Source organism: Akebia trifoliata, chromosome 14 (genome assembly GCF_017979445.1).
Source record: "Akebia trifoliata isolate Shusen 1 chromosome 14, ASM1797944v1, whole genome shotgun sequence".
In the NCBI taxonomy this organism is placed as follows: domain Eukaryota; kingdom Viridiplantae; phylum Streptophyta; class Magnoliopsida; order Ranunculales; family Lardizabalaceae; genus Akebia; species Akebia trifoliata.
In genome coordinates, this window is record NC_141388.1 from 9913888 (window position 1) to 9928826 (window position 14939).

The window sequence follows — 14939 nt, forward strand, 5'->3', positions numbered from 1 at the left end:
GTCTTGTTGGATGCTTCCGCATGCCTGTTACCCTGAGGATACCTCGGTGATGATTGGAGTGATCGGATCCCGTACTCCTTGAAGTACGATTGCACACGGTTACCCTTAAATTGTGTTCCATTGTCGGAGATCAGCACATAAGGGATTCCGAACCGAGTTATGATGTGTTCCCAAGTGAATTTGATAACTTCTTCTTCCTTAATCTGAGTGAGAGGAATAGCTTCAACCCATTTAGTAAAATAATATGTAGCTACAAAGATGAAAAGCTTACCCCCTTTTCCCCGAGGTAAGGGTCCGACAATGTCCATTCCCCATATAGAGAACGGCCAGGGTGACTTCATAGGGTGGAGCTCGCTGGCTAGCTGTAGATGCGTGGGGGCATGTTTTTGGCATTTGACGCAGGTCCTTACGTATTTTTTGCAATCTTCCTGCATCCTGGGCCAAAAATAGCCCTGGTTGATCACCTTATTGGCAAGTGACCGTCCCCCCTAGTGGTTGTCACAGATCCCTCATGAGTTTCGACCATTATGAGTTCGGATTCCTCCTTTCCAAGGCATTTCAGAAGTGGTCCTCCGAACGACATCCTATAGAGTTCTCTTTCGACGAGCGTATATTTACCGACCTACCATAACATCTTTCTGGCTTCAACCTTGTCCTGTGGTAACGCCTTTGTGTGTAGATACTGCGTGTATTCGTCTATCCATCCCGAGGTTCGCCCTACCCGTGCACACTCTCTTTCATCGTACTCAATGCTTGATTTAGGCATGTATTCTACAGGTAGAACCCGTCTTTCTGTGTCCCTTAGCATCGAAGCGATGTAAGCCAACGAGTCTGCATGCCTGTTTTCATCCCTCGGTATCTGACATATCTTGATTTCTTCGAATTTTTCCACTTTCCTATTTACTACCATCAGGTATTTCACCACACGCTCGTCCTTCGCTTCGAATTTTCCATTGCACTAATTTGCTATGAGTTGAGAGTCAGTACATAACGTCATTCGGGCAATTTTCAATTCGCTTGCCATCCTCAGCCCGTTGATAACTGCCTCGTACTCAGCCTCATTATTTGATGCCCCATACCTGAGCTTGATTATCTTCTCTAGTCTGTCATTGCTCGGCGTTACAAGCACTATTCCAACCCCCGAGCCGGAATAATTTGACGAACCATCGACGAACATCCTCCAACCTGCATGCTTGTCCCACAATTCCACTTCTTCCGTCCCTTCGTCTTCGTCCTCTAGCTCTTCCCAGTTTGGATCTTCAACCGGGAAATCAGCGAGGAAGTCTGCCAACACTTGCCCTTTTAGTGCCGTTCGTGACTCGAACTGTAAGTCATACTCGCCGAGAATTACCGCCCATCTCGCCATCCGCCGGGACTTTTCCGACCTGTGCATCATTTCTTTCAATGGGCTATCAGTCACCACTCGGATACGATGTGAGAGGAAATAGGGCCTGAGCTTATGTGCTGAGTAGACGAGCGACAATCTTTCTTTCTCCGTCTTTGTGTACCTCGCCTCTGATAGACCCAACGTTTTGCTAACGTAGTAGATAGGGTACTCCCGTCCAAAGTCAACTTTGAATAATACCGAGCTCACCAACGATGAGCTGGCTACTAGGTAAATTCTTAACTCCTCTCCTTCCTCCGACGAGCTAAGGATCGGCGACTGCCCTAAGTACTTTTTCAGGTCGTTAAACGCCATCTCACATTTCGCGCTCCAAGCGAAGTTCTTCTCTTTTTGTAACAACTTGAATAGTGGACGACATCTGTCGGATACTCTTGAAATAAACCTATTCAGTGCAGCTATTCTCCCCGCTAATTTCTGCACCTACGTTTGGTTACTGGGGCTCGACATCTCCACCAAAGCCCGGATTTGGTCTAGGTTGGCCTCAATGCCTCTCCTGGTGATAACGTGCCGGAGGAATTTTCCTGAAGAAACTGCGAATACGCACTTCTTTGGATTCAGCTTCATTTGAAAACTCCTCAACCGGTCGAAAGTTTGCCCGAGATCTGTCAAATGGTTTTCCGCCTTCTTGCTTTTTACTAGCAAGTCGTCGATATAAACCTCTACAGTCTTTCCGATCAACCCTTCGAACATTCTTGTCACGAGCCTCTAGTAGGTGGCCCCAGCGTTCCTCAAGCCAAACGACATGACCTTAAAGCAGAACAGCCCTTGCTCGGTAATAAATGACGTTCATTCCTGATCCTCCACTGCTAGGGGGATTTGATTATACCCCGAGTAGCCGTCCATAAATGACATTCTCTCATGCCCGGCTGTAGCGTCGACCAACGTATCGATCCTTGGCAGCGGGAAGCTATCCTTTGGACATGCCTTATTAAGGTTTGTAAAGTCGATGCACATCCCTACTCTTCCGTCCTTTTTTGGCACTGCCACTATATTGGCTACCCATTCCGGGTAATCTACTTCCCTGATGAATCCGGCCTTCAAAAGTTTTTCTATTTTCTCATTTACACCCTGCCTTAGACGGGAAGACAACCTCATCGGCTTCTGTCAAACGGGTCGGAAGTTTTCATCAATATTTAGTCTATGGCACGCCACCAAGGGGTCAATTCTGGGCATATCACCCAATGACCATGCGAACACATCCTTGTTTGCCCTCAGAAGTTGGAGCAATGCTGCTTTCTCATCCCGCAACATTGTGGTGCCAATACTAACCAGCTGACCTCCGTCATCGCCGAGGTCCACGGCTTCAACTTCCTCAACTGTTGGCCGCCGCTCTTGCTGTGGCTCCTTCTGTAATTGCTACGATGCTTCTCCTTCGGTTGGTGGCTCCTTTATCTTCTTCTGAGGAATGGCCTCGGCATCCTGTCCTTGTTTCAAGGTCAGGTGAAAACACCGCTGCGCCATCTCCTGGTCACCCCTGATCTCCATCATTCCTTCCTTGCTTAGGAATCGAATAACCTGATGATAAGCTGAAGGGACTGTCCTCATCTCGTGTATCCACCTCCGCCCGATGATCGCGTTATAGGCTGAGTCCGCATCTATTACCACGAATCTTGTCATTACCACTTTTGACCTTGTTGTGATCGGGAGTGTGATTTCTCCCACCAAACTGCTCGGAGCCCCATTGAACCCATAAACAAGGGTCGGTGTCGGTTCCAAACTATCTGAAATCCCCATTCTCTTTGCCGCGCTTAAGAAGAGAATGTCCACTGCACTTCCCGAGTCCATCAGTATCCTACGGAGCTCGACGTTTCCAACTGGAAGTGCGATTACTAGTGTGTCCTGATGGGGTTTTGTCGTTCCCCTCAAGTCGTCCTCCGTGAAAACAATCGCCCGGGAATCCGCTCCGTTGCTCATCATTCCTGCTACCTGTACCCCTGATGCTACATTGTTGACTCCAACCATATGTCGGATCTTTTTTACCCTCTCCCGAATCACCTGCCTATAAGACACTTCGGCCCCCAACACCCCTGTGGTAGTATGAACTATCCTGCGTTCTTCCACCTCTCGACGCCCTCCCTTGGCCGGCCACCTTGGTCCGGGCTTCCGTTCGTCTCTCTCGGCGGTTTCCCCTCTTTTCCCTCTTTTCGACGAGACATACCTTTTGAGCTTCCCTGCTTCAACCATATCCTGGATGATATGGCGTAACCTGTAACAGTCCTCGGTAGGGTGGTCCTCGGCCTCATGGTACTCGCAGTATGATTTTTCGGGTTTCCCCTTATACCCCCGAGGTGGCTGAATGAAATCGGGTTCGCTCTTTATGTGCCTCAGTATCACAGATAGTTTTTCATTGAGCGGTGTATACACCCGGCCTCTCTTCCACCTTGACTGCTCATTCGGCTCTCTCCGCCTTTTCTTGCTTCCTTCCCCTCCGAGATGAGTTGGTGCTTTTGGTGCCTCAATTCCTCCCTTGCTGTTGGCCACTGTTTGAGTACTTCGTCTCTTGCCCTTCACGGATTCCTCCACAAGGATGTACTTCTCCACCTTTGAGTATAACTTTTCCAGACGAGTTAGGTCAGATTTGATCAATGACTCGTGTAACCGTGTTCCCGGGATGACTGCAGCGATGTAAGCCACACAGGCGGTTGCTTCGTCCATGCCTTCTACATCCAACGCCTTCGTTCTGAAACGAGTTGCAAATGACCGGATGCTCTCCCCGACCTCTTGTCGAAGATTAAACAGAGTGTTGACTCCGACCTTCTTCCTTCGCAGATGTACGAACTGTCCAACGAACGTTTCTTCTAGCTCGGAAAAATTCATAATGGACCCAGCTGGTAACGCTTGGAACCACGTCATGGCTCAGTGCCTCAGAGTTGATGGAAACAGCTTGCAAAGTAACGAATCATCGCCCTGGTACAGCACCATCTAGCTCCTATAATGCAGAATATGGTCCATAGGGTCTCTCGTTCCGTCATAAGTTTCAAACTTTGGCATATGGAACATTCTCGGTGGTTCCGAACTCATTATCCTTGGCGAGAATGGCGTCCCTTTGAGCTCCCGGATGGCATTCCGTACCTTCTGCGCGGGATCCTTCCCACGTGCGAGTTCCTTATCCCTTCTTCTTAACATTTCCTCCACTTCTTTCCTCGTCATTGTTTCTTTAACTTCTGAGCTTCCTTGCTGCGTTTTTACTACCGCTGAATCTCCAGTCCAATCTACCTCCGTCCGCGCTGTTCGAGCGGTTTGATCCTTGCTCTGCTCCGCATTTGGGCCTTCTTCGATTTCCGCACGCTCGCCCAGCCTTTGCCTGAATTGCTCGTTCTCCCTTCTTATATTTGTAATCTCATCATTCTGTCTCTCCAAACCCCTGCGCATCTCCTCCCTCATCTCTGTGAGTAAGTTGTACATTACGAGCATAGGGTCTTGCACGTTTGGAGGTGAATCTGTTGGTAAGGGATTTGATGGCTCTCCGCGTGTCTCGCCTCTAGCTCTTCCCATTTTGGTCGTTTTTCTCCTTGTAAGTTTTCCACGGATGGCGCCAAATTGTAGATGCAAGAATTTGCTCTACACTTTTCCTCTCCTAGCTCGGACGGACCTGCAAATCAGCCCACTCCGACGATCAAGTTAGACAAATTGATCAGTGTAATTTAGTTTAGAGAGGAGAAGAATTCGAACCTCTTTTACCTACAGTCCTCTTCCTTTTATAAACGTTAAATTTGATCGTTTTCTGTGCCATCCTTTGAAATGACCCAAGGCAGTTAGGTTACTAAAGGTAGTTAGCTCACTCCCTGACATGTCAGCTGCAGGAGTTGTTGCAACTGCCCTGCCACTTCTGGGATGATTAGGGCTGATCTGACATGATGTGGGTTGTTAGTGCTGTCAATCAATGGCACATCTGTTAGATCCGTCTTACCGACCTATACTGTAATTGTCCGGGCTACTTAATTGGTCGGCAACCACATTCTGATATGGTCATCCGTGCACCCGAAAAGTCTAATAAACTGGTCTTATATGGCAGTCTATCCGAGCTTAAATCCATTACTTTTGGGCTTTGCTCGAGCCACGTGTCCATGCTTAAGAATTTCCCCCACATGCATCATCGTATGTATCATGTCTATGCCTACTATACCATTGTTAGATGGCATGTGCATCATATCATCATCCATCCTTATCTCTCCTTGTTTTGGTTTATTAAGGAAGTTGTGGTTGTGAAGACTAATTGATGAATGGAGGATGTTGGACTAAATTGTGAACAAAATGCTCTTTATATAGTATATACTACAAGACCCAGTTCTTTTTTTGGACTTTTATAGCCTGAACTCACGGTTGACGCTCTCTATCAAACAGACGGATGACATAAGAGAAAAATCAAAGATTTTCTTGAGATTAGTGTTGAATTCATCGACATAAGTAGATTTTTTTTTTATAGGATACAATATTCTTAGAAATTCCTATCATCTCAACAGTCTGTTTGATGGAGAGCATGTTTTCCATTTTTTAATAAAGAAATATCTGACCCTGATTAATGAGGAAAGGGATTGTCGAATACTTGTAAATTGAAGTCGTCGGTTGCAGTTGAACACTTGCACTCTGATCTTTAAAAACAATAGTATTTTTAAAGCATTATAAAAGTACTACAAATTAACAACGTTCAGTAAAACGCTGTGAACCAACGATACGATACCCTTAGATATAACAACTTTCAGAACATGCTGTAGAAGTATAGATCAACAATATCATTCTTTAAATGCCATAAACTTACTACAATTAATAGTATCTACTAGGAAATGTTATAAGATAGAAAAATGCTGAAATGACAAAAAAAATTTACTGCGATTCTCACAAGTCTGACGTGGGATGTGCACATAATCATAGATGTGTTTCCTTGTGATACAAGTAAAAATCATCTACGGTTATGTATGCATGTCCACATTAGAATAGTGAGAATCACAGTAAATCCAGTGTCACCCCAGCATGACTCTAAAAAGAAGAGGATCGTATGCACTAGGGTGGAGGATTGAAACTCTCCTCCCACACCCCATTACATGCCATGTAAGCTATTTTCTAAGGAATTAGTGTCTAAAATATCTCCTTTTAAAATTTTCCTTGAATTATGACTAATGTGACATGTATTGGGGTGTGAGAGGAGGGCTTCAATCCTCCACCCTGGGTGTGTACGATCCAGACTCATTCCAAAAATGATATAAAAGATCATTTATAATGTTTTTTGAATGTCAAATTAAAATTCTTTTTTTTTTACTATTAAGAGACCGCTTAAAACTCAAGGACTATTTATAAGAAAGTCCCATTGTCATGATCCTTAAAGTAATTTTCCCAATATTGCATCAACCTGTCAGAGTGAATTGAATGCTAGGGTAACTGGAACAGCTACATTGATTGTATCACATATCTCATGTTAACGTATTTTTCCCCGCAAATACATTCTAATGAATCCCACTTGGTGAATCATGATTACTTACCAATTACTAAACAATGCCACCCATGCCGCTTATTCCTATGGTTGAAGAAGATTCAATGAACCATCCTTTTAAAAATAGGCAAAATGCACAAATGCAATCATCAATAGTTTTTCTAGTTAGTAGGAGGATCATTTATCACAGAAAAGGAATCTTCGACCAAACCAGGAACAATGTTTTCACAATGCCATTTGGCAACTTCTTCGAATTGGCATTTCCACTACTTTTATATAGTTTTATGGTCTAATTGATGATTTCAAATGTAATTTTTATTGTCATAATCAGAGAAGGGCGGATGAGTTTTGTTTAAGCAAAGGGATTTTAGTTTTTTTTTTATTTTTTTATTATATTTTTTTAATTATCGTTGACAAGAATACATGATTATTAGTTTTTCAAAATTATAAAAATTGAGTTGTACTGGAGTAACTACATAGGACACTGTGTTGATGTGGAGGTGAGAACAAAATCATAGATTTTTTTACTTGTAACTCAGATGAAAAACTTATATGGTTCTTTATGCACTCCACGTTAGCATGGTGTCTACTGTAGTGTCGTGTGCAGCCACTTCAACGTTTTTCATAAAAAAATACCTCACATTGTGATGCAACGTATAAAACTAAGTTATTTCTTTAAAATTTTTAAATGAATAATAAAAATAATTGATGCCGTCACTGTGAAAGAATTTCATACTTTCTCTCGCAACAATTCCCCTATTGTCCTTAGTTATACTTTTCTCATGTTAATTTTAGCTAGGGTTGTTGTACTTGCACCTAGCAAAATAGCCAATTGTACCCTCTTGCTTGTGGCACCCACCTTAATTTTAAAAAATCTAATTGCACACACCTAATAAATGTACTTTAACTTAAATTGCTGATGTCATCTTCATAAAGGTATTGAATAAAAAATTCTTCTTCACCCCACCCTCTCTCTCATATTTCGTCTTCTTTGCATTTAGAAGGGTTTTAAAGAGAATTTTTAAGCTTCGATCTTACTTATTTTTTTCTTACCCTAACACTTTCAATCATGTCGAAATCGTTCACATGAGAAAGTTTTGTTAGTTAGATACCTACCAAATCTATTTTGTAAGATTTGATAGGGTACTAATTGAATCGATTTGTAATGTTCAGTAGAAAGTTTGTTTGGTAGGTATCTACCGAAACTGTTTGGTAATATTCAGTGGCTACCTATTAAATTTTCTAAAAAAAATTCGTTCTAAATCTATCGAACAAAATTTGTCAAAAAATATTCGGGTTCTTCGAATCAAAATCGTCGTTAATAGTGGTTTTTTCTTCTTCCTTGATGATTAAATACAAAAAAAAAAAAAAAAAAAATGATAAGTTGAAATAAAATCCTAAAACCTAATCTCCATTGATTCAATCTCTCACAAAACTCAAAAAGAGATAATCTAAAGAGAGAGGAATAAGAAAAAGGAAGGAAGAAGAAAAAGAAGAAGAGGTGAGTTATAATGTGAGCAATAACTAAACACAAAAGGGTAAAAATATAATTTACCTTTTTCTTTATTATACAAAAATCACTTAAAGTGGGTTTAATCAGCCATCCCTATATGTGCAAATAGAGTAACCCTTCTAGTTATGGGGAAATATTGTATAGGCCGGGCCACTTGTATGAAACTTATGACACTACCAATTTAACTTTGATCACACAATCATCGATTTTAGAACAAAAAAAATCAACAGTGGGCCATTAATTCTGCTCCCCAACTGATTGGTGGTCCCACTAAAATACTGAACCCGGCTCCATTAAACATCCTAATTTTTGAAACCCTAAAAAGGTTTAATGACTTCAACCTATATCTGTTACTCCATATAATATAGCAAAAATTAGGTACAAGGGGATAATGCAGTTTTAATTCAGATTTGACATTTGATAAAAATAAAAATAAAATATGAGCTATAAATGAATATATAGCATACATAAATAACATTATCTCTTATAACAACCCATATATATATAAAATGACATGTTTTGGTCAGGTAACCTTGCGGTTTCAAACTAATGAATGACGACATAACCCCTTAACCTAGAATTTTTCTGAAAAGCCAATAGAAAATGATCAAAAAGCCATTGTCTTCGACCCCAAGCAAAAAAATCTCTTTTGTTTTTTTTCATGTCATTTTCAATTTATTTAACCTCATCTTTTAGAAAATATGTTAGTTTTAACTTATCAACCAACAGGGATTTTATACCAACTTTCCTGATATGTGTAGTTTGTGAGGTATTGCAAGTATTTAAGGGATTTGGACAAGATATGATGCTCTAAGAAGTCAGTTCTCTTGTCCTTACTAGTTGAGCCTACAAGATCGGAACCCTTCATCATCGTCATCACACACACACACACACACACACACACACACACAAAATCTGCGGATCTTATGTTACTTGAAAATATTTAATTTTTAAAATCTTATCTTTATTGATTTTTTTTTTTTTTTTTGAGCTCTCTCTTGATTTATATTTTATCATATATATATATGGGGCGGATAGTGGGATATATGCAAAAACAATGTCTTTTCAAAATATGGGTTAGAGCTTTTGAATTGAGCTGATTTTTTGTGAGGATGGTCTCTATGATGAGAAGGTCATCATCACAAAAAATCAGATCAATCTGAAACTTGTAAGTTTATCAAAAGTGGTTTACAAATTATTGGTAAAAAATTCGACGGTCTACATTCTAAATCACTTTGGATAAGATTAGAAGTTTCATAGTAGATTGATTTTTTTTTTAGGATGATCTTTTCATCATAGAGATCATCCTCATAATAAATCAGCTTAATCCAAAACTTCTAACCCATATTTTGAAAATTTATTATTATTATATTAGTTTTACATACATCCCATGACGTCCTATATGTATGGGTCATAATATGTATACACATAAAACTACTCATAAAGCTACAACATGTTTTGTCTTATATGGGTAAAAAGGTTCGAAATGGGCTGGTTTTTTGTGAGGATGATCTCTATGGTGAGGAGATCATCCTCACCAAAAATCAATCCATTCTGAAATATCTAGCCCCATGTTTACAAGTTGAAGAATTATGGACCATCCATTTTTTGTAAACCACTTTTGATGGGGTTAGAAGTTTTGGAATGGGCTGATTTTTGGTGAAGATGATCCCCTCACCATAGATATCATTCTCACAAAAAATCAGCCCATTCCAAATCTTTTACCTCAAGTTACTCTACTTTGTTGCTCGGTTATGATACTCCTGCCTCCTCCGTGATGACACCAGTGTGGTACCTACCAATAATCCTTTGATGATTAAGTCAAAAATACGGAAAAGAGATTACTTAGATTATAACTCAAAAAAAGGGTGAGCCAAAAAGCCCCTTCACTCTTGACCCCCCCCCCCTCTCTCTTTCCTTTATATAGAACTTTCCTGAGAAGGGGGCTTCCTCTTAGGTTCTTCTAAAGGGGAATCCCATGTTCACAAGGATGTCAACCAAATTAGAAATATCCTTCTTATGCCCTCCGGTTCTTGGGATTCTCCTTAGATCTCGGAGTCTGGTACACACAGACCGAGATCTATGCGCATACATTGATTATCTCTACCTGCTACTAGGGAAAACGTCCACACTTGTCATGCCCTCTTGTTGGGCAAGTCTAGACTATTGGGCTGATCTGAGTACCACTTGCTTTTGGCAATTGTTTCCATACCCTCCTGATTGTTGTCTTGATTAAGACATGTGTAAGGTCCTGATGAAATACTGGTTTTACCCTCTTCATATATAATTAGTTAAATTAATAGAAATTGATATGTCCAAATTGAACCTTGGTTGAACATCAATCCAAGCATTGGAGTAAATGTTCGTTTCGATTATTAATCCATTTTATCTCTCTCATGAGCACATCAGATCTTCAATCAACCTTGACAAAACCTTAATAACAAAAAAAAGAACCCCAAACCCGTATAAATCATGTTCTTCCTAAAACAATACTAAAAACTACCCCATCTGTCACCTATCGATTCCATACCCACCCTCCCTCCAAAACTCCAACTTTGAAAATCCTAAAGAATAATGATTTGTTGTCGTCCCCTTTAACGTACACCCCATCATAGAACTGTAGGTCAATTACTTCAGGATACGTAAAACTATAAATCTTTTTCTTGTACATCCAAAGGCAAATGGTCTACAGTTCTGTGATGGGGCATAGGTTAGAGGGGGCATCAGAATATCATGACTCAATCCAAAACACCCTAAATTGACTTAAAAAAATATATTCAAATATACTAAATTGAGGTGGAATGAGAATAAAAAAATATTCAAATATACTCAATTTATGTGGAATGAGCACATAACCACTAAAGTTTTACCCGACTGTATTCGGAGGAAAGAAATATCTATCCTTCTATGCACTTACCACCCCACTTATGTGTTATTATTATTTTTTTGAATTATTAGTTTATGAGTTGTTTATTTGCTCACAAACTCTTCAGTGTTTGCCACGTCAAACATATAAGGGTATTTTATATATGAGATTATTTGGATTTTGTATTTCAAATCAGGTTTGATCCGATCAGATTCAGACCGATTGTTATTGGATTGGATTTCAATCTTAATATTGAGATACCATAATGAAAATCAACCTTGACCCATTATTTTATTTTTGATGGGTAAAGCTGGACTTGAACTCATGACTTCAAAGTTGCATTATAATATGTTAATCAATTGAGTTATGAGTCTATGCCGATTGACCCGGATGTGGACCCATTGACCTGTAGTACAGATCAACAGACAAGAATAGTGTTGAGACATAGACGTTTATGGCTTCATTTTTTATTTAAGGGTCTTGGCAATTGGGCTTAGGCATGTTTACCTAGAATGGGGTGCAATGGTGAATAAAAATAAAATTATTTCACCCCCTTAATTATGAATTAATTAATAAAGAGAGTTGTTATTGGCACCACAACTTTTATTTATTACACTCCGATTTTTTTTTTATTATAAAAAAGGTGAATCTTCATTTCGTGCATTGAATATGACGAAATTTCGAATTTGATACAATATTCATTTTAATTCTCAAAACATGCAGTCGTCATTTTTATAATCTATGAACTCGTGAGTTCGTCACTTTTAATATCTACTAATTTGTAGATATATCATTGAATTCATTGATTATAAAAGAATTCACTCGAAATGCATGTTTTGGAAATTAAAATGAACAATGTACCAAAATCAAAATTTGAACACAAGTTGTGCACGTTTTAGGATCTATAGGAATCCAATCATAATTGTTAACAAGTAATATAATTGTTTAATGAGTGATGCTAAATGCACGTTGTTTTTTGCCAACACTCCTGATGCCCTTTTCTCTCTTCTACCCATAGTAAAAAAAAAGTAAATTTTCTGATTTAATTACCTTATAACATTCAAAAATATGATCCGATGCAATGAAGTTGCAGAGGACAAAATTATATGAACTTTAAAAAAAATAATTTTTTTTTCACCATTGAATTTTATTTTTAAATTTGAGTGCTCAGTAGCCGTCGATTTTCAACACCTTAGATCAAGTTCGAAAAATAATAATTTTTTAATTTTTTTTTTAAATATGAATATTTTTATGAAATCTAAAAGATTGTATTTTTGGATTGTCGATGTGACAATAAATGTAGGCCTAACGACTCTTTTTAAGATTTGAAATCTAAAAAAATAAATATATGGGCAGCAAACAAGAAAGAAGCTCTCTCTAGTGCCGATGTCATTGCATCACGTGCCAAACGTTTGTTGGGCTATGAGTTGACATGTCATATGGCATCTGGAGTGTTGGCCAAAAATGACTTCCATTTAGCATTTCTCTTGTTTAATCAAATCTTTTAATATTTTGTAATGTTTAAATAATAATTTGAGTCAAACCTTTGTAATGTTTGATGGTGTGTTTTAATCTTTAATTGGGGCTTCATAAATAATTTAAAAATCGGAGACAATAAGTAAAAGTTGAGGTTCAATAGTAACTCTCTTAATAAAATAAATTTGCTTGTTATAAATTAAAAATTGGTGCGCCAATTATAGAAGTTCTCCAATATAGTTAGTACTCCACCAGTTATTTACGAAGAATTAAAGCCTATTAATGATCATGTCGGTTTCTGCCTGTGGGCCTCGTCTAGACGGTGCGGTTATAAATGCTTATGAAAGTCTTCAAGAAACAGAAATTTTAGCCTCAAATAGCGTTTGAGATTCTTCCTGAGTGAACGGCTCAGATTTCATTAAACTCCTAACGAGTTGATTGAGATTCTTCCTGAGTGAATGGCTCAGATTTCATTAAACTCCTAACGAGTTGATTGAGATTCTTCTTCAAGTGAACGGTTAAGATTTCATTAAACTCCTAGCGATTAATGACACGAGAGGATCTCTACACAAATAGAAACGCATATTTTTCCCCCTCTCACTATGATTGTACTCCATTTGAAGGGGTCTATCTCATTAGGGATGCCAATTTTGCCCTGTCGACGCATTTATATGATTCAATTTTCGATTTTGAAAATCAAAATTGATTCGATTTTGGGGTTGGGGCGATTTTGATACATCTCACCTTGTATCGAGTATACCTATATAATAGAGTTATAATTAAGACATGTTATTATCATCAAATTATGTGGTAGGATGAGTGAAAAATTATTCTTTCATTTTAATTTTAAATTTTTGACTATAATTTTTTTAGAAATTTTTATTATTATTAAGAACGAAAATTGATCGACAAAAAAATCAGAATCATGCTTGAATTGGGGCCGAGGATAGGTTTAGCTAAACCCAACGAAATCAGAGATGGGGATGGGTCGAAAAAAAATAAATCAGAGCCCAATCCAAGTCGGGGCAAATAATTATAATCAGACCGGAGACGGATTTAGTGAAACCCGACGCAAACTCTGAAACCCGCCCCGTCGCCATCCCATTTCATCGTCCCACTCCCACAAACCCCACAAAAACATATTTCAGAATTGGGCATATTTCAGAAATGTTAAAAAAAAAAAAAAAACGTTCATTTTATTTTTCCAAATTATATATAGATTGATTTCTCAAATACCTGATTCTATTCAATTTAATATTTCTAAAATATAGATTCTGAATTTATCTCTTCTAACAATTTTCTCATAGAACTGATCACACCCATCTCCTCCACATATACATATTTTTTTAAAGAAAAAAAACCCAAATTACAAGAAAGAAGAAAAACTAAGAAACAAGAAGTAAAAAATATTATCTAATCAACAAGTGCTTGGGGGAAGATCAGTTCCTTTCTGATAAGGTGGAGGCATCTCAATCTGCTTAAAAACCCGACTTCCAAAAAGCAAGAAGCCCATCGAATGCCCAGCAACAGCCACGAGGAATACCCCACCATTAAAGGACATCACAGCAAGCATAACCAAGTAAGATAACCCCACCCTAATCGCATGCATGAGAGTCTGCACAAGCCCAACCACTACATGATTCGAATCCGAACCTTGTTTGATGATTCGAGAGTGAGAGAGCCACTCTACGAAAACTGCCATCACAAAGACGAAGATCAAAGCCAATACATACATGCCAGTGCTCATACCGGGCCAACCCGAGAAGAGAATTTCAGAGTTCTTGCCCCAAAAGAAGGTCATGTGCATCAACATCTTGTGATGCGTGTGCATATCCATGTCCATGCCTGTGTGATTGTGGTGTGGCATGTCCATCATACCATCCATCCCCATCTCTCTCTCTCTCTCTCTCTCTCTCTCGGTTTGAGTTTAGGTTTTGGGGAATTTGTGGTTGTGAAGACTTGGACGATAAGGCTGTCAGTACAGCAGACTATTAATATGGAGATGGGTTCACCAACTATAAAATACGAAATACGAAATACGAAATACGAAATATGAAATACTCATACGGTAGGGGTGTATGTACTTGTATGTCGTACAAGACGGTTGATTAGTACAATTTTGAGCAAGTCTGGTCTTTACTAACTTTTAGTAACATTTTAAATCTTAGTAAGGGTCATTTAACTAACATTTTAGCATCCAAAAATATGATCCTATACTACAGAGATTTAGAGGTTAAAATTAAATGAGTTT

General features: G+C 38.9%; 1 protein-coding gene and 1 pseudogene across 1 annotated transcript; both read right to left on the reverse strand.

Moving 5' to 3' along the window:
• Nucleotides 1-2761: 2761 nt before the first annotated feature.
• Nucleotides 2762-4258, reverse strand: LOC147386130 (uncharacterized). The gene has a single exon (XM_086423299.1). The coding sequence runs from the start codon at nt 4256-4258 to the stop codon at nt 2762-2764; it is 1497 nt and encodes a 498-aa protein (XP_086279425.1).
• Nucleotides 4259-13908: 9650 nt separating this feature from the next.
• Nucleotides 13909-14670, reverse strand: LOC147386131 (copper transporter 6 pseudogene; annotated as a pseudogene).
• Nucleotides 14671-14939: the final 269 nt, after the last annotated feature.

Bases quoted from the DNA above. Each gene is read 5' to 3' on its own strand.
- LOC147386130 (XM_086423299.1), bottom strand. From the start codon at position 4,258: ATGACGTGGTTCCAAGCGTTACCAGCTGGGTCCATTATGAATTTTTCC.